Here is a 19,838-nt window from a genome sequence, read left to right as displayed (position 1 = left end):
TAAAAAGGTGATCCGGAACTGGGCAACTGCCTGTACTCCCTGAATTGGGAACGTCTCATGAAGATGTTGTGAACCCAGGGACGGCGCCGCTGGCAACGTTTGTCAGCTTTCCACAACAATTAAGAGCACAGCAACTTGCTCCGTGTGATCAAGGTCCGCCATGTTGACTTGACTGACAACCGGAGCCGGTGCGGAATGGAAGCTCCTCCTATTTGATGACGCACTGGGGCAAATTTTCGCAGCGAAAGCAGAGCGACACACAGGGTGATGGTGGAGAATTTGTGGCGTCGCGTCGTGCCTGGTGTGAACGCGGCTTACCACAGCCAAACTCAGCAGCATCTGGACACAATGAAAATGATCCACCAAGACAAAAAATAAATAAATAAATAAATAAATAATAATAATAATAATAATAATGTTAAATGACTGTGTTTCTGACGTGCACCACACCGTGCAGTAGAGAACAGAGTGCACTTCCACAGAGGCAGAAAATAGCAGCTTTGGCTACATACGTGGCAGTAATGAAACTGTAAAAACCTGATGATACAGTCCACTGTTTTCCAAGTGCAGTGATGTGTTCTGCACAGCCAGCAGGAGGGAACTGGGTTTAAATAGCAGCAACATGAGACTGTGTGCATTTATTAAAAACAGAACACACACAGTTGCAAGCAGATCTATGAACACGGAAAAAGGCTAAGTACGCGCGCATTTCGGGTGTACTTAAATGAAACAACGCTGCAATATGCAGCTCTACGAATATGCCAATGTGAAAGGGGCTTAAGCAGCTTCCGTCTCATCTTCCAAGGTTGTCAATTGTTCATGTGGTTAAAATTTAAATGGTGATATCTTCTAAGTACTTAAGGCCCACTGACACAAGCATGTCTGTAACTCGCAATAGCACGAACGTCTTCGTGACGATCCCACCCGCTGTGCTCACAGCTGGACGGCGTTCTTTGTTCTACTGGCTGCCACGCGCTCTGCGCTGGACGCTGTGTATAGAAAATAATTATTTTGTGGGGGATTAATAATTTTTTTTCTGCAAATTGGCCGTTGAAAACAGCTCTAATTGCATCCTGAATCACAGAGGAGGCTGCAGCAGGAGCCGTTCGTGTGCATGTGCGCACCTAACTACCTGCAGAAAGCATTTGGAGCCGTCTAAAAAGGTAATTATTTGTCATGTTTACATTGTCATGGCTTGATTAAACAGTTATGTGTTCTTTCCTTCTTGGTGCAGCTGTTAAAGTATGCTTATAACAGATTTAACTTCTTGTTATAGTTGTTCAGACGAGCCGCGCTGTGATGTGATCTGCTGATGTCACCAGTCTCTCTGTTCACTTCTTTACTCCACTTGACGAGCTGCATGTAGTGTTGGAGATTAGATCGCGCCATGTAGTCCTTTTTTCATTCATTAAGTGTATTCTATGTAATTTAATTTAATTTCATGTGGGTATATAACCTTCCTTCAAAAAAGGGGGGGGGGGTGGGCTGATGCTTGGCCCTGGGCCCTCTGATGGGCAAATACGGTAAATGGACTTGGGTTTTTTTATTGTTGCATTTTAAAAGCTGTGGGTTAACCATCAGTGTGCATCTACATCAAATGACTCAATATGTTGTAAATCACACATTTATTTGTTCATCTTGTTTATTTTTGGAACTGAAAAATCCTGATGGCACACACCACAAGCTGAGGGCTTCCCGCAGAAATCCACTGTTCATATCTCCGTGTCCATCCAATTTTTTTTGTTGTCCAGACTGTATCAAATACAGTGCATCCAGAAAGTATTCACAGCATTGTTGCATTCATCTTTCCCTCAATCCTGACTAGTCTCCCAGTTCCTGCTGCTGAAAAACATCCTCACAGCATGATGCTGCCACCACCATGCTTCACTGTAGGGACGGTGCCTGGTTTCCTCCAAACATGACGCCAAAGAGTTCAATCGTTGTCTCATCAGACCAGAGAATTTTGATTGTCCTGGTCTGAGAGTCCTTCAGGTGTCTTTTGTCAAACTCCAGGTGGGCTGTCATGTGCCTTTTACTAAGGAGTGGCTTCCATCTGGTCACTCTACCATACAGGCCTGATTGGTGGATTGCTGCAGAGATGGTTGTCCTTCTGGAAGGTTCTCCTCTCTCCACAGAGGAATGCTGGAGCTCTGACAGAGTGACCATCAGGTTCTTGGTCACCTCCCTGACAAAGGTCCTTCTCCCCCAATCACTCAGTTTAGACTTGTGGACAGCTCTAGGAAGAGTCCTGGTGGATCTGAACTTCTTCCATTTTCAGATGATGTAGGCCACTTTGCTCAGTGGGACCTTCAAAGCAGCAGAAATGTTTCTGTACCCTTCCCCAGATTTGTGCCTCAAGACAATGCTGTCTCAGAGGTCTACAGACAATTACATTGAATTCATGCTTGGTTTGTGCTCTGACTGTCAACTGTCAATTTATATAGTGCCAAATCACAACAAAGTTGCCTCCGGATCTAACCTTTCCAGGGTTCTCCCCAAAAATGTTTAGTATAGCGGTGCTGTTGGCAGCTATCACTGCACAACGCTTCCACTCAAGGTCCTGTCTGACCTTATGTCCTGAAGTCATAAGATAAAAATGAAAAACTTTTAGTTCTGTTTCTGGTCTGATTCTGTGCTGAATTGTTGATTAGTGAAATTCATCTAAAATGTTTGCTTCATTGACACACTGTATGTAACAAATGTGCAATAAACTTATTTGAAAGAAAAAAGAATGTACAGAAAGACAATTTAAAATGTGGGAGATTCCAGGTGTTTTTTGACACTTTTCCCCTGCATAATATTTCATTTGGTAAGTTTAAATTCCCAAGTGACAATATCACCAGGCTGGGGGCATTCACCGGAAAAATCTCACCTTGTCCTTGTGATTCCCTCTATATTGTCAAAAAATAAAATAAAAATAGAAAAACAAAAGGTCCAGCCCCCCCGCCAAAAATGTAAGCGTTAATGATGAACTTGCAACTGAAGCCCTTTTCACACCGGACATACGTGGAGCTGCATTGTGCTGCGTATCAAGTACACTGGAATGGGTGCTGAAGTTGCACACAGGGGAGAAAAAAACCCCTTGCGGGCAGGGTGGGAGAAACTTGGCTACATGACGGTGTTTTAAGAAACTGCTTGGACATGCAGATGGATTTGATACATTGGAACAAGTCAGAATACATTATTTCGAGGCGTTAATGTACTTTATTTAACATGCTACAACTGTGAGAGAACTTAAGAAGGTGAAAGTGTGGCAGAACTGCAGCCGGCAATCGCGTGCATGCGATCTGTCCATGAGGAATGGACGGTGGACTGCTCGCTGAAGAGCCATCCGTGAGGAGAGGACGGTGGACATGAGCACTTCCATGAGCAGAAGTTAATGGACTTAATTTAATGTGCCACAATCATGAGAGAAGTTGAGGAGGTGAAAGAAGCTGCAGCTGGTAATCACACATGCGATCCATCTGTGAGGAGTGGACGGAGTGGACGTCCATTTTGCGTATTGCCATGTAGGACTGCATTGTCAGTACGCAGCATTATGCAACCCTAAGATGGCCCGATGTGAAAAGGGCTTTAAGAAATAACAAAATTTGATCCTGAAGCCAATTTACACAGACTAAAAAGTATTGATGCCTTCCTTCTTGCAAGAAGAATGAAAAAATGGATTGGAAAAATAAGCCCAAAAATTACCCTTTAGATCTAAAAAAAAAAATAAGCCACATAAGACACAAGTACAAAAACAAGGACATGTTGCATGTTGTTTAACATCCTGGTTAGCAACACAACATCAAAGTATTCATGACTAAGTCTATCTGCACAGATGCAGCAATAATTAGTGGAAGCAGATGAATTTTAGTCATGTTTCTTCCCACCAAAAAATCCTTTTATCCTTTTTGCTGCATATGTGTACATACATGTGCAGCAAAAATGACAATAATATTCATGAAAACGCATGGTAAGAAAAATACCCAGAAGTCAAGTTATACTAGGCCTATTAAAAAAATGTTAAAAGTGGTATAAAGGTTGAAGACTGCACGTTTAACACGGGTTCAAAGGGAGACTCAGAGTGCAGATTGGGTGTTACATCCACTTAATTAGGTCATGTGACTTTTGTCGCGGAGGTGCGTCAGTTGACTCCAGAGGGTTAAGCTGCAGAAACAACTCAAAGATGATCATTGGAAACAGGATGTACCTGAGCTCAATTTTGAGCATCAAGGCAAAGGCTGTGAATACTTTATGTTTACGTGATTTCTTAGTCTTTAGAAATTTGCAAAAATCTCAAAAAATCATTTTTCATATCATCATTATGGGGTATTGTGTGCAGAATTTTGACGGAAAAAAATAATTTACTCCATTGTGAAATGTGGAAAAAGTGAAGTGCTGTGAATACTTTCCGGATGCACTGTATATCCAGTGTGTTGACAATCTCACATCTATTTTTCCACCTTGCTTATTTTTTGAATTTAAAAAAGCCAAGGTGTGACCTATACTCCAGAAAAGACAGTACATGTGATTCATGCAATGTGGTGTGTTTACCTGACACAGGACAGCTTCGCCACAGTCATCTCCATGGGTGACCCTGACAATAACCATGTCTTTCTCCTGATGAAAGACATCTCCTTTCAACTCCCCCCAGAGCTCCACCTCCCCGCCTCCTTCTGGATCCCTGAGGAATACCTTCCCACTGGCCAGCACGCTCAACTCCAACTCTGTGGTGTCCTCCTTGGTGAAGCTCAGCCTGCTTATCTGTTGGCTTCTTCTCTCCCTGTCCTCCAGACACAGCCCTGCAGGACAGAGTGTTGACACCAGTCCCAGGACCTTGCCACCGTGGCTCAGGTAGGTGAGGAAGCGGGCCTGAAGCTGGGGAGTCAGGGCATGCTCTTCTGCAAGGACCAGCAGGCTGGTGTTATCCAGCCAAGGATCATTCAGGGCTTGCTGTGGTTGTAGCGGATAGACCACATACCTTTCTACGCTAACGCACTCGAGCAAGAGCTGCTTTACTGCCTGAAAACGTTCCTGGCATCCGCCTGAGTACACCAGAATATTTGGTGGTTTGCCATTACGGTCAAAACCACGGCACTGTCCCAAAAAGCCTTTGTTGTCATGCTCGAGTTCATCCAGGGTCTCATCCTCACTACACAGCCCGATGGAATTATCATCAGGAAGATCTGCGATGTTCTCAATGGAGGCATACTTGACAGACAGGATGGTACTGTTCTCCAGCTGCAAACATTCATTGCAGCTGGACAGATGCAGGTGGTGTCCATGGGCCTCCGTGTGATTCTGACTTCCCGCTGAGCGGTCAGCTAACTCAGCCAGCGGCTGTAGAACCTGGTTGCCACAGAGAGGCTCTGAGCCCCGGCGCTCCACCAGCCTCAGACTGGTCTTTGTGGTGACGAGAAGGCTGCCTTTACGGCACTGCAGGTGCTGCTGAGCTGACTGTACGTGACACAAACACGGCTCCACAAAAGTAATCCCAGCTGGGGCACTGCTGGCGACTGATGTCACTGTCTTCAAGCCCTCTGCACGCCGCTTCTCCAACAGCTCCCTCAGGGCGGATTCTTGGAGCAGGACAGCTGTGGAAATGACACACGTCAAAATGTACAAAGTCTGTCTGTTCATGTTTAGAGGTTTACAGCAGCAGACACCTAAGACATCCACAACAACCTGGACCCATCAGACGGCCTGCGCCTGGAAAACTGTGGAAGCAATGATACTGGCCTGTAATTAGAGAAATTATGTTTGTCTCCATTTTTATATAATGGGATTACTTTGGCAATTTTCATTTCATCTGGAAAAATCCCTGTTGACAGAGACAGATTGCAAATATAAGTGAATGGTTCAATAACAGTTTCTATTATACTTTTTACAGTCATCACGTCTAAATCTTCATTGTCAGTTGATCTTTTGCTTACACAGTTTTTTACAATATTTCTTATTTCATCTTTTTTCACATTGTCCAGGAAAATACTATTGACCATATTTACAAGTGTATGCATGTATGTATCTTCTACTATTGGTTTATTTCCCACCAGACTTGATCCTACATTTGAAAAATAATCATTAAACCCATTTGCCACTTCTTTTATGTCATATATCTCTTTATTTTCTTTGACAAAGGAATTTGGAAAAGTTGCTTTCACTCGATCACTTTCAATCACACTTTTTATAATTCCCCATGTTGCCCTTTAATAAAGGAAGGCTAACCCAATGTTGGGGCTTTTGTTTTGCAACATTGTATGGGAAGCTTGTGACAGGAATTTTCAATATATATTTATATAGCGCCAAATCACAACAAACAGTTGCCCCAAGGCACTTTATATTGTAAGGCAAGGCCATACAATAATTACGTAAAAATCCCAACGGTCAAAACGACCCCCTGTGAGCAAGCACTTGGCGACAGTGGGAAGGAAAAACTCCCTTTTAACAGGAAGAAACCTCCAGCAGAACCAGGCTCAGGGAGGGGCAGTCTTCTGCTGGGACTGGTTGGGGCTGAGGGAGAGAACCAGGAAAAAGACATGCTGTGGAGGGGAGCAGAGATCAATCACTAATGATTAAATGCAGAGTGGTGCATACAGAGCAAAAAGAGAAAGAAACAGTGCATCATGGGAACCCCCCAGCAGTCTACGTCTATAGCAGCATAACTAAGGGATGGTTCAGGGTCACCTGATCCAGCCCTAACTATAAGCTTTAGCAAAAAGGAAAGTTTTAAGCCTAATCTTAAAAGTAGAGAGGGTGTCTGTCTCCCTGATCTGAATTGGGAGCTGGTTCCACAGGAGAGGAGCCTGAAAGCTGAAGGCTCTGCCTCCCATTCTACTCTTACAAACCCTAGGAACTACAAGTAAGCCTGCAGTCTGACAGCGAAGCGCTCTATTGGGGTGATATGGTACTATGAGGTCCCTAAGATAAGATGGGACCTGATTATTCAAAACCTTATAAGTAAGAAGAAGAATTTTAAATTCTATTCTAGAATTAACAGGAAGCCAATGAAGAGAGGCCAATATGGGTGAGATATGCTCTCTCCTTCTAGTCCCCGTCAGTACTCTAGCTGCAGCATTTTGAATTAACTGAAGGCTTTTCAGGGAACTTTTAGGACAACCTGATGATAATGAATTACAATAGTCCAGCCTAGAGGAAATAAATGCATGAATTAGTTTTTCAGCATCACTCTGAGACAAGACCTTTCTAATTTTAGAGATATTGCGTAAATGCAAAAAAGCAGTCCTACATATTTGTTTAATATGCGCTTTGAATGACATATCCTGATCAAAAATGACTCCAAGATTTCTCACAGTATTACTAGAGGTCAGGGTAATGCCATCCAGAGGAAGGATCTGGTTAGACACCATGTTTCTAAGATTTGTGGGGCCAAGTACAATAACTTCAGTTTTATCTGAGTTTAAAAGCAGGAAATTAGAGGTCATCCATGTCTTTATGTCTGTAAGACAATCCTGCAGTTTAGCTAATTGGTGTGTGTCCTCTGGCTTCATGGATAGATAAAGCTGGGTATCATCTGCGTAACAATGAAAATTTAAGCAATGCTGTCTAATAATACTGCCTAAGGGAAGCATGTATAAAGTGAATAAAATTGGTCCTAGCACAGAACCTTGTGGAACTCCATAATTAACCTTAGTCTGTGAAGAAGATTCCCCATTTACATGAACAAACTGTAATCTATTAGATAAATATGATTCAAACCACCGCAGTGCAGTGCCTTTAATACCTATGGCATGCTCTAATCTCTGTAATAAAATTTTATGGTCAACAGTATCAAAAGCAGCACTGAGGTCTAACAGAACAAGCACAGAGATGAGTCCACTGTCTGAGGCCATAAGAAGATCATTTGTAACCTTCACTAATGCTGTTTCTGTACTATGATGAATTCTAAAACCTGACTGAAACTCTTCAAATAGACCATTCCTCTGCAGATGATCAGTTAGCTGTTTTACAACTACCCTTTCAAGAATTTTTGAGAGAAAAGGAAGGTTGGAGATTGGCCTATAATTAGCTAAGATAGCTGGGTCAAGTGATGGCTTTTTAAGTAATGGTTTAATTACTGCCACCTTAAAAGCCTGTGGTACACAGCCAACTAATAAAGATAGATTGATCATATTTAAGATCGAAGCATTAAATAATGGTAGGGCTTCCTTGAGCAGCCTGGTAGGAATGGGGTCTAATAGACATGTTTAATGGTTTGGATGAAGTAACTAATGAAAATAACTCAGACAGAACAATCGGAGAGAAAGAGTCTAACCAAATACCGGCATCACTGAAAGCAGCCAAAGATAACGATACGTCTTTGGGATGGTTATGAGTACTTTTTTCTCTAATAGTTAAAATTTTATTAGCAAAGAAAGTCATGAAGTCATTACTAGTTAAAGGAATACTCGGCTCAATAGAGCTCTGACTCTTTGTCAGCCTGACTACAGTGCTGAAAAGAAACCTGGGGTTGTTCTTATTTTCTTCAATTAGTGATGAGTAGTAAGATGTCCTAGCTTTACAGAGGGCTTTTTTATAGAGCAACAGACTCTTTTTCCAGGCTAACTGAAGATCTTCTAAATTAGTGAGTTAATTTAGAAGTTAATTAACAGTCCAGCCTTGAGAAGAGAGTGGTGCGACTTGCACGCCACTTCAGGGTTGCAGGCTGTTATGAGAGGACCTGTGAGACTGGAGGGTTTAAAGCCATAACAATTTCCATATCGATGTGAGAATAGACTTTGTGTCGCTACTTGTTTGGTATTTTGTCTTTTCCATATGTCTATATGCAAGTTATTCTAATAGATACAGGAAGCAAGTGGGCGGGGCCCTTCAGAGCTGACGAGACGGTCAGTGACAAGGGGTCACGCTCGTTTTGCTCTCTCTTGATTCAGGAAAAGAAATTCAGTGTCTCCTGCGTGATTATTTCTGTGTTAACTGAGTTGTTTTTTCAGGTCCAACTCTGTACAACTCTGACATTTCTTGGTCCTACATCATCTGGGAAGCCAGTTTTGCACAAAGATATTTTGCTGTCATTGCTGAAAGCAGTCCAGCTTCCTGCAGCTGTTGCTGATGGGACTGCTAAAGCTGTAGCACAGGGTTCGCTGATGGTCTTGCTTTCTGCACCTGACAGCATAGATTTACAAATTCTTCAAGATATGCAGAATCATGCCCCGGCATCTGGAGAAGCTCTTTGGGGCGTCACAATGTCCACCAAACTGCTGATGATGTATACGCCTGATCCTCGAATGAACCGGTCCTGCCCTGCAGCCTTTTCAGGGGGGCTACTGTTTTGAGTCATGGGCTGTGCCATGTCTCAATGGGGGGTTGGACTGGTTAATAATCAATTTCAGTTTCAGGCATATGCAAAAACCCCAGGGGAATGAGAGGCCAATAAGAGGGAAATTTCCAACACCTCAATACCTGTTCCAAATAATCCATATGGATTTTATTGAACTGAACCAATGTGAAGGGAAAAAATATTTCTTAGTTGGAGATTGGTGCATATAGTACGTGGGTAGAGGTATTTCCTGTTAAACATGCAGATGCTCTGACAGTTGCAAAGATTCTTTGTGGAGCTTTACCGAGGCCCGAGGCCTCAGCGCACATCCACCGGCGCGGCTCCACCTGAAGCCCGAGGCGTCAGCGCACATCCACCGGCGCAGCTTTACCGAGGCCCAAGGCACCAGCGCGGAGTTATCTGACCATGGCGGAGGAGGGAGACGATATCAAAAAGTCCCTGGACTTTTTGTCTGAGGAAATCTCTGTTGTTAAAATGCAGCAGAAATCCATTATGGAGCTGGTGGAAGAAGTGAAGGCTCTCCGGATCCAGAATGCCGAGAAAGACCGGCGTCTGGTGTACCTGGAGAACCGTGTTGCGGAGTTGGAACAGTACACAAGGATGAACGACGTTATTATTACAGGAATTCATATTAAACCTCGATCCTACGCACGGGCGGTGTCAGAAGACAGCGGAGGGGAGGCCAGTGAGCAGGAGGCCAGCTCAGTGGAACAACAGGTGGCTGACTTCCTGCAATCTAAAGGTATTCAAATGGACTGTAATAACATTGAAGCGTGCCACCCCCTGCCCAGGAGAGAGGATGGAGACAAGCGAGCAGCGAGCAGTTATAATGAGGTTTGTCAACAGAAAACATAAAATGGCATTGTTCAAACAGGGACAGAAACTTAAAGGAACAAATGTATTCATCAATGAACATCTGACCAAAAGAAACGCAGACATCGCCAGGAAAGCTTGTTTCTTAAAAAAGCAGGGAAAAATTCAACAGACATGGACATCCAACTGCAAAACATTTATCAAATTGAATGGAACATCAGAACAAGCGAAGGTTATGGTAATCAGGAACATCGAGGAACTGGACAAATATGACCAATAAGGTATGAGGACACAAACACATCACAACACCATGACACAGACCAGAGGAACCTATTCATCTACTACATCATCTACGTCTGGAGACAAGAAGGATATAACTCAAAGGATTGCTGATCATGGAAAAGTAGAACTGAGACCATTTAAATACACAGACCACAATGTACTGGACTTGGAGCACGATATAGACCCGGACAATAATTTCTTCTCAAATATCAATGACAGTTGTTGCTATTATACAGATGAACAGTTTAATCGGATCATTAAAACAGATAACAAATTATCAATAATCCATTTCAACAGCAGAAGTCTATATGCAAACTTTGACAACATTAAAGAATATTTAAGTCAATTTAAAAAATATTTAACATAACTGCTATATCAGAAACATGGATCAATGAAGATAAAGGAATGGATTTTGAACTGGATGGATATGAATTTAATTGTGTAAACAGAAAGAATAAGAGTGGAGGAGGAGTGGCTGTGTATGTGGATAAGAACATGGATTATAAAATAGTAGACAATATGACAACTGTGATTGATAACTTATTAGAATGTATAACTACTGAAATATGTGAAGAAAAAAGCAAAAATGTATTAGTCAGCTGTATATATAGAGCACCAGGATCTAGTATTGAAACATTCACTGACTGTAAAACTAATCAAAAAACTGTGTTCATTTGTGGTGACTTAAATATTGATCTGCTCAATCCAAATAAGCATAAAATAACAGATGAATTTATCAGTATAATGTACAGTATGAGTTTATATCCAAAAATCACCAGGCCAAGCAGAATTACATCCCATAGTGCCACCTTAATTGATAATATATTCAGCAATGATATTGAGAATAACACTGTGAGTGGATTATTAATCAATGACATTAGTGATCATCTACCAGTTTTCATCATTTATAATAGAAACCATCGGTGGAATCAGCCAGAGGAGAAAATAAAACACAGGCGAGTGCGGACAGAGGAAAACATGAACACACTAAAGAAGGATTTACAGGAGCAAAACTGGGAAAAGGTATACAGTGAAAGTGATGTTGATAGTGCATATGAAACTTTTTTACAAATATTTACATCATTATATGATAAAAATTGTCCAATTAAACAAGACTACAGAAATCAAAAAATCCAAGCTCGACCATGGATGACGAAAGGGTTACGAAATGCATGTAATAAGAAAAATACACTGTATAGAGAATTCATAAAACTAAAGACTAAAGAGGCAGAAAATAGATATAAGAAATACAAAAATAGATTAACTAATATTATACGGGTATGTAGGAAGGAATATTATAGTAACATATTATATAATAACAAAAACAATATTAAAGGAATATGGGATATATTAAATAGCATTATCAAAAATGGTAATAAAAAACAGAGTTACCCTTAGGATTTCAATGATAATAATGTCAAGAAGGAAAATAAGGATGAGGTAGTCAACGGTTTTAATAATTTTTTTGTAAATATTGGACCAAGCTTGGCAGAAAAAATTCCCAATTCCCAACCTGAGGATTGGGATAATAATCTCATAGAAAGAAATCCCTGTTCAATGTTCCTCACAGCAGTGGATGGAAAAGAAATTATAGACATTGTGAATAATTGTAAATATAAAACATCTACCGATTTAAATGAAATTGATATGGTGGTGGTAAAACAGGTCATTGAATGGATTGTAGAACCATTAACATACATCTGTAACTTATCATTTCAAACCGGTAAATTTCCCAATCAAATGAAAATAGCTAAGGTTGTGCCGCTGTATAAGACTGGGGATAGACACCACTTCACAAATTATAGACCTCTTTCTTTGCTTCCACAATTTTCCAAAGTACTAGAAAAGTTATTCAATAACAGATTAGACAAATTCATAAATAAACATAAATTACTTACTGATAGTCAATATGGATTCAGAGCACATAGTTCAACATCACTTGCATTAATAGAATCAGTTGAGGAGATTACAAACGCCATAGACCACAAATTACATTCAGTTGGAATATTTATAGACATTAAAAAGGCTTTTGATACAATCAATCATGACATATTAATCAGTAAACTTGAACAGTATGGGATTAGGAGGTTGGTGTTGCACTGGGTGAAAAGCTACTTAAGTAACAGAAAACAGTTTGTGAAGTTGGGGGAATATACATCATCATGCTTGGACAATGCTTGTGGCGTCCCACAGGGGTCAGTATTGGGTCCAAAACTGTTTCTAATTTATATAAATGATAGTCAATGTTTCCAAAATATTAAAATTAGTATTATTTGCAGATGACACAAGCATTTTTTGTTCAGGGGGGGATTTGCAGAAGTTACTGAGGAGGATCAGTATAGAAATGGGAAAATTGAAAATATGGTTTGACAGAAACAAATTATCATTAAACTTAAGTAAAACAAAATACATGTTATTTGGCTATTGTAATACAGCCATACAGGTTCAGTTACAAGTCGAGGGGGTAGATATTGAAAGGGTACATGAAAATAAGTTTCTGGGGGTGATAATAGATGATAAGATAAACTGGAAGACTCATATAAAACATATACAAAGTAAACTGTCAAGAAGCATTTCAGTTCTAAACAAAGCGAAACATATTCTGGACCACAACTCACTCCGCATTCTTTACTGCTCACTGGTTTTACCATATTTACAGTACTGTGCAGAGGTATGGGGTAATACTTATAAAGGTACAACACAATCACTATCAGTAATGCAGAAAAGAGCTATAAGAATTATTCATAATACTGGCTATAGAGATCATACAAATCCACTATTTTTACAATCCAAATTCTTAAAATTCACAGACTTGGTTCATTTTCAAACAGTACAAATCGTGTATAAAGCAATAAACAATTTACTTCCAGCAAATATTAAAAATATGTTTTTTAACAGATCAGGGGACTGCAGTCTGAGGGGGAAATTTAATTTAAAGCATCAGTGGGCACGAACAACATTAAAAGGTTTCTGTATTTCTGTCTGTGGGGTGAGGATGTGGAACAGATTGGGAGTGGGGCTCAAGCAATGTCCAAGCATGAACCAGTTCAAACAGCGGTACAAAAATATGTTTTTTTCTAGGTATAGGGAGGAGGAAGGGTAATGAGGGTTAGGGTGTTTTTGTTTTTTTGCTTCGGCTTGTAAATATATAGTATTTTGTATGTAAGTAGGTATGTGTAGGTGTATATTTATGTGTGTGTATGTATATATATATATATATATATATATATATATATATATTGATATCGGTTTAGGTGTGTAGGAATCTATGTGTATACGTGGCAAAGGGTATTACTGGTTGTGGGGAAGAAGGGGTAGGGATAAATAAGCTGATGCTTCACCCTACCCCTTTTCGGACATGTTGGGTACACAGTAGGAACTTTTTTGTTGTTGTCTTTACTGATCTATCTTGTAATTGTTGTTGTATCAAATGTTCGAAATAAACAGTTTTCATCATTCATCATCATCATAATCCCAAGACATGGGATACCTGAAACATTGTACAGTGACAATGGCACACATTTTGTACATAAAATCATCCAGCACTTAGCAGACTACCTGAAAATAAATAAAACGCACTGTGCTTACCATCCTCAAAGTGCAGGTTTAGTGGAAAGAACAAATGGGATAATTAAAAATAGGCCCAGGAAACGGGGAGAAATTGGGTTTATTGTTTGGATTTGGTGAAATTGTACATACATATAACACCCAGCTCAGAGACTGGCTTTACCCCATTTGAAATTTTGTACGGCAGGCCCTACAAAATACCAGATTTACAGAAAATAACTCGGTCTGATAGTGAAGATGAAGAATTAGTTGATTATATGACACGTATGTTGTCCCATAAGAATGTCATACATTCTAACACGATACCAGACTCTCCTGTTTCTGTGCAGGACCCTGAGACTCAGATCCAGATTGGTGATTGGGTGCTGATAAAGACCATTAAGAGAAAGAACTGGTCATCTCCGAGGTGGGAAGGCCCATTCCAAGTGCTGCTAACCACCCCTACTGCAGTGAAAATTGCAGAGAGGTCATCTTGGGTGCATCTATCCCACTGCAAAAGACAAACATACCTGAAAAATCCTGAGTCAGACAAGCGGAGCAAGTGTTGTAACAGTGTCGTCTGATGGCCTATGGGTCCAGCAATGGCTGGAAGCGTGTCATATCAGAGAGACAGTTACCAGAGGTGAACAAAGACAAAGACCAAAAGTTGAACCAGATACGGCACTAAGCTTATCCAGGGTCCTGAAGCAGATGAGAAACCAGCTAAACCTGAGGGAAACTGTCAATACAAGCCAGGATTAGAAGCAGACAGACTACAAACTTGAAATAGAGCACTGATAACCCGGAATAAGAAGCAGATGAATCCACTTCTTTGAGAACAGGCCACGAGATAATCCTGTTCTATTCCTGTGTACCTGCGTTTAAAGAAACATCAAGAACAGGGCACAGGACAGAGTACACAACACATTATTTTACTTCCAATTGCAGCATGCTTTACACATACTGATGATAGTACAGATTTATGCACTACAGCTGAAGGGAAATAAAAAGAGTTCCTGATTCCCTCAGTCCCTTGCTGAACTGAGACTGTGAACTGTCGCCTTCAGCCCCTGAGCCCAGACAAATTGAACTTTTTAACTGTCACCAAAGAAAGAAGACATCTTTAAGACCAGAGCTGTCCTCTGTCTCCCTAGAATAAAAGAGAAAAAAAACACATGAAAGAGAGAGAGAGAGAGAGAGAGAGAGAGAGAGAGAGAGAGAGAGAGAGAGAGAGAGAGAGAGAGAAATATCAACAGGTTGTTCAAAGACTGTGTTAGCTATGGAAAGATTCGCTGCTAGAGCGGGTTGCAAAGTGCACACTCTGCTAATGATCTTGACAATTACTGCTGTAATTGTGGCATTTACTGTGTGGTGGTATGAAAAAAATATATGAACCACGTTACAATTCAGACCAGAAGAAAGTGAAACCACAAAGTTTTGAGTGGATGTTTGATATGCTACGTAACCCATATCAAATGAACATGTGGTACAGATATGCTAAGTTTTTGGCTAATGAGGTGAATGTGAACAACTGTTATGTGTGTTCTTTGATGCCTGTCTCTGTTGCACACCCACGTATAAAACCCCTGCCACTCCTGAACGTCAGACTTTTGTTTACACACGTGGTAGCGTCAGCAGTTGATCCTATGGTACTCAATCACTCAGTTCATGAACATACAGGCTTTTACATCACAATCAAGGCACCAAAAAACATAGCAGCAGAAGAGTCACTTGAAGCACCTGTGCACACTTATCTTTTCCTTGATCCCACAGCTCAACTCATCTGTTATGCAAACAACCAGCCTTTGTTCTCTGGTCCAATTACCAATTTGGGCAAGGTAGCTAAGCCGTTCTGTAAAGTGATTTTGGGGCTGTGCACTCACCTGCCAGATGGAAGCTTTAATCATACTCAAGCTCCCTATTGGGGTACGTGTATAGACTACTTCCAAGCACCGGACCCGACGGGGAATTATGCTCAGGTGAACATGTACTGGCTGTGTGGCCACAACACCTTCATAGGCCTCCCCGCGGGATGGACAGGCAGATGTGCCCCAATAACCACGGCTCAGCACTCCTACATCGTAGCCGCTCACTTCCCAATCAGTCATCGCTTTAAGCGTGACTTGGCTCCCCACGACCCTATATGAGGAACAGACGTGCCCCAGGAAGCAAGACTGTGGTCTACGGACCAGAAGGTCCTGCTGTCACCCTTCCCCTGGATGGGCGTGGGCAAAGTCTTGCTATGTTTGGAGACACTAAATTACCGATTTAACTATTTTGTGAACTCCACTGTTGAGGCTCTTAGAGGCATAAGGGCAGAGTTGTCAGCTCTGAGGATCATGGAAATGCAGGATCGAATGGTTTTGGATCAATTAACAGCAGCCTCAGGAGGGATATGTGCCATGGTGGGAGAGAGCTGCTGTCCTGACAACGACGACGATGGAGGGTCCATAAGTCTGGCCATTCAGAATTTGATATTATTGAGAAGTACTGTAATCAAGGACTTTGTTTCTGGTAATGGCTGGACCTCATGGCTCTTTTCTGGATCATGGTATCACATTCTGTTAAAACTGCTTACCCCAATTATCATTCTGTTGGGTGCACTAAGTATTATGATTTGTTGTATAATTCCTCTTGTTCGATCAATGGTTCAACGGATGATTTCCACCACAGCTGATGGCTTATTGCTAGACCACGACTATATTGCGTTGTTGCTATCTGATGCTGATTCATGTCACCACGTCCAGACGGGGACAAATTATGGTTAAGTGCTTTGAGTGTAAGATTTTGATGTTTCTACAATGATGGTGTTGTGAATGTAAACATTACTTTTGATAAACAGGGGGGAATGACAGGGATTTTCAATATATTATCAATTATTAATGTCTTTACTTTGATTTGCTGTCATTGATTTTGTCTTTGATCTCATTCTACAATACATATTTATATACATGTGTTTCATTTAATATTCTCTTAGTTAATCACTGAATTGCTAAAGTAATTATTTACACTAGGGCTGCAACAAACGATTATTTGGATCATCGATGAATCTGATGGGGTTTCGACACAATTAATCGGATTAGCGGGGAATTTTCTTCAAATGTGCCAGGGAAACAATTTTTCTCTCCTTCCATCACTTTATTTAACAACAGAACATTATTTGAAAACTTAAAATACTTGAAAATCAAAAAATCATCAAATGTCCCTTGGCTGTTGAAATATAAAATAATAAAGAATAAAACAGTTTATAATAAAGAACAAAAATAATTATTTCAAAAGGCAATGCTTTAACAAAGTGCTGAGTTGCCATAAAACAACACTGAAACATAGAAATGTTATAAAATATATGGTGAAAAAAGAGGTATTTTTGTTGCTGCAAATGAGCAATTAGCATAACCAATTAACCATAAAACCTGAATCAAAAACTGTAGCCTGACTTTTTTATATGTGCAACATTCTCTTTATAACTTGTAAACTATGTGGTCATTTCACAATGACACATATGACTCATCCCACATATTTTTACTCTCTTTCACTCACACACTTCAGAAAGGTTGCATTGCAATGCAAAAATGTTAGCATGTCAACATGCTCCTGGCTCTGACTGGCTCTTCTCTTCGAGGCTATGTTGCCAGCAGCAGAGAACAGCCGCTCAGATGAAGTATAAATCACGCAGGACTGTTTTTATACAGTGTACACAATGCAGTAAAAATTACACAAGAAAGAGCACAGAAAAAAAAATGCTGATTGCAGCTGCAGCTCCTTCACTGTGTGGAGCTGTCTGGTGAAGAGAGGCACTGTGAAGCAGCTGCAGCTTCTTTCACAAATGTGTTTAAATAAAATCCACAAAAGTCCTGCTCACAGACTGATTGTCAGAGACAGGACATGTCCACATCAAGTAGAACTCCAGACATCTCCACATTTGCCTAACGGACGGTTCGTTTGCGCACATCTCGCAGTCAAAGTAGGAAAGATAAACTATAACAGAACTCAGAGCGCAAACCTGCAGCTCAGCACAAGAACAAATATAAACTAGGAGAGAAATCAGAGTGCACAGTCTGTCTGCAGCCAAACTGTGCACTCTGACTTCTCTGTGCAGAGAACCTGCAGGCTGCATTCTCACCTCCTCTCTGCCCCCTGCTGCGCGCACCTGACCCAGATATTCTTGCATCGTCATGATGCAACAGTAAGGAACTGGAAGTGGGCCCGGTGCGAAAGGGGCTTAACAAGCTGCAGAAAGCATTTTGAGCCATCAAAAAAGGTCTGTTTACATTATCCTGGCTTGATAAAACAGTTGCATGTTGTTTCCTTCTTCTGTGCAGCTTTTAAATATGTTTATAACAGATCTAACTTCTTGTTATAATGTTCAGATGAGCTGCGCTCTGATGCAATCCGCTGACGTCACCACTCGCTCTGTTCACTTCTTCTTTACTCCACTTGATGAGCTGCATGTAGTGTTGGAGATTAGATCACACCACGTAGCATGACATTTGTGCATGAAAGATTTTTTGAACATTTCAAAATTCTCTTTGCGCACCGGCACCCCTCTGGCATCCTGTGTGCACCTGTTAAAGACGAGATTACTCTCCAGCACGACATATCACAACACAGGTCGTGCTGTTGCGTGAATCAAAAACATCCTTGTGTCAGGGCACCTTAACACTGGTTTTCCTACTTTTACACAGGGACGTGTCAAAGGTCTGTGGATCAAAGCTGTTCTCACAGAATGTCCGCTGATGATGGCTTTTTAAAAACCTTTTCACACCTTCATTTTCAAGTGAACTGTCACAGCAGGGGGGTTTCAATTGCCACTCAGAGAGTGATATTATTTTCCTTTTTTTTTCTTTTTTGGGGAGCACACAACACACTCTGAACTTTGTGATATGATGTTATGAGCTGTGACGAAGCAACAGTGTATGCTGCTGCATGTTGGAGAACACGAGTGCTGTTTGCTTTTCACTAAGCATTTTGAGTGCATATCCATGGAGGCAGAAAATAGCAGCTCATGGCTACATATGTGGCAGTAATGCAACAGTATAAACCTCATGATACAGTCCACTGTTTTTCAAGCGCAATGATGTGTTCTGCACAGCCGGCAGGAGGGAACTGAAAGAGAGCTGAATTGCAGCAAGGGCTACACACAATGCATATATTAAAAGTAAAAATACGCAGCTGCAAGCAAATCAACAAACGCAATGACACGTGATTACGCAGGAAAAACACAGAGCATGCACGCATTTCAGGCATACTCGAAATGCAACACAACACAACTCTACATTTGCGCGGTGTGAAAGGGGCTGAAGAATGGTTCACAATGACCCAATGAAAAACGAGGCAGAGGAAATGTGACCCAGCCCGGAGGAAGCCCAGGGCCACTGTCTGGAGCCAGGCCTGGACAGAGGGCCCGTCAGCAAGCGCCTGGTAGCTGGGCTTGCCACAGAGCCCAGTCATGCACAGCCTGAAAAAGGCAACGTGTACTTTCCATCACCATATGCAGGGGGAACAGCTGGGGTCGGGTGTGCTGTCCCATGGGTGGCAGTGAAAGTCAAGGGCCTTGACGGACCAGACCCGGGCGGCACATGCTAGCTCTGGGAGAGTGGAATGTCACCTCGTTGTGGGGGAAGGAGTCGGAGCTTGTACAGGAGGTGAAGCGTGACCAGTTTAATCTGGTGGGCCTCACCTCCACGCACAGCCTTGGCTCCAGAACCAATCTCCTTGATAGGGCTTGGACCTTGTACTTCTCTGGAGCAAAGCTGGTGTGGGAATACACACGAGTCCCTGGCTGAGCGCTGCTTTGTTTGAGTTTACCCCAATAGATGAGAGGGTCGCCTCCATGCACCATCAGGTGGCAGAGGGGGGTGGGGGGACGACACTGACAGTTGTTTGTGCATAGGCACCAACCAACAGTTCGGCGTATTCG

General features: G+C 41.5%; 1 protein-coding gene across 1 annotated transcript in view; it reads right to left on the bottom strand.

Annotated features, from left to right (window-relative positions):
• hlcs (holocarboxylase synthetase (biotin-(proprionyl-CoA-carboxylase (ATP-hydrolysing)) ligase)) overlaps positions 1-19,838 on the bottom strand; it is a 373,652-nt gene that overhangs the window by 266,932 nt on the left and 86,882 nt on the right. The window contains exon 4 of the mRNA XM_034177490.1: positions 4,537-5,576. Coding sequence (XP_034033381.1) covers positions 4,537-5,576 — 1,040 coding nt within the window. The remainder of the gene's footprint in view (positions 1-4,536; positions 5,577-19,838) is intronic.

Source organism: Thalassophryne amazonica, chromosome 9 (genome assembly GCF_902500255.1).
Source record: "Thalassophryne amazonica chromosome 9, fThaAma1.1, whole genome shotgun sequence".
In the NCBI taxonomy this organism is placed as follows: Eukaryota; Metazoa; Chordata; class Actinopteri; order Batrachoidiformes; family Batrachoididae; genus Thalassophryne; species Thalassophryne amazonica.
The sequence above is the reverse complement of the archived record's forward strand: the minus strand, read 5'-3'. Positions and strand labels throughout refer to the sequence as shown.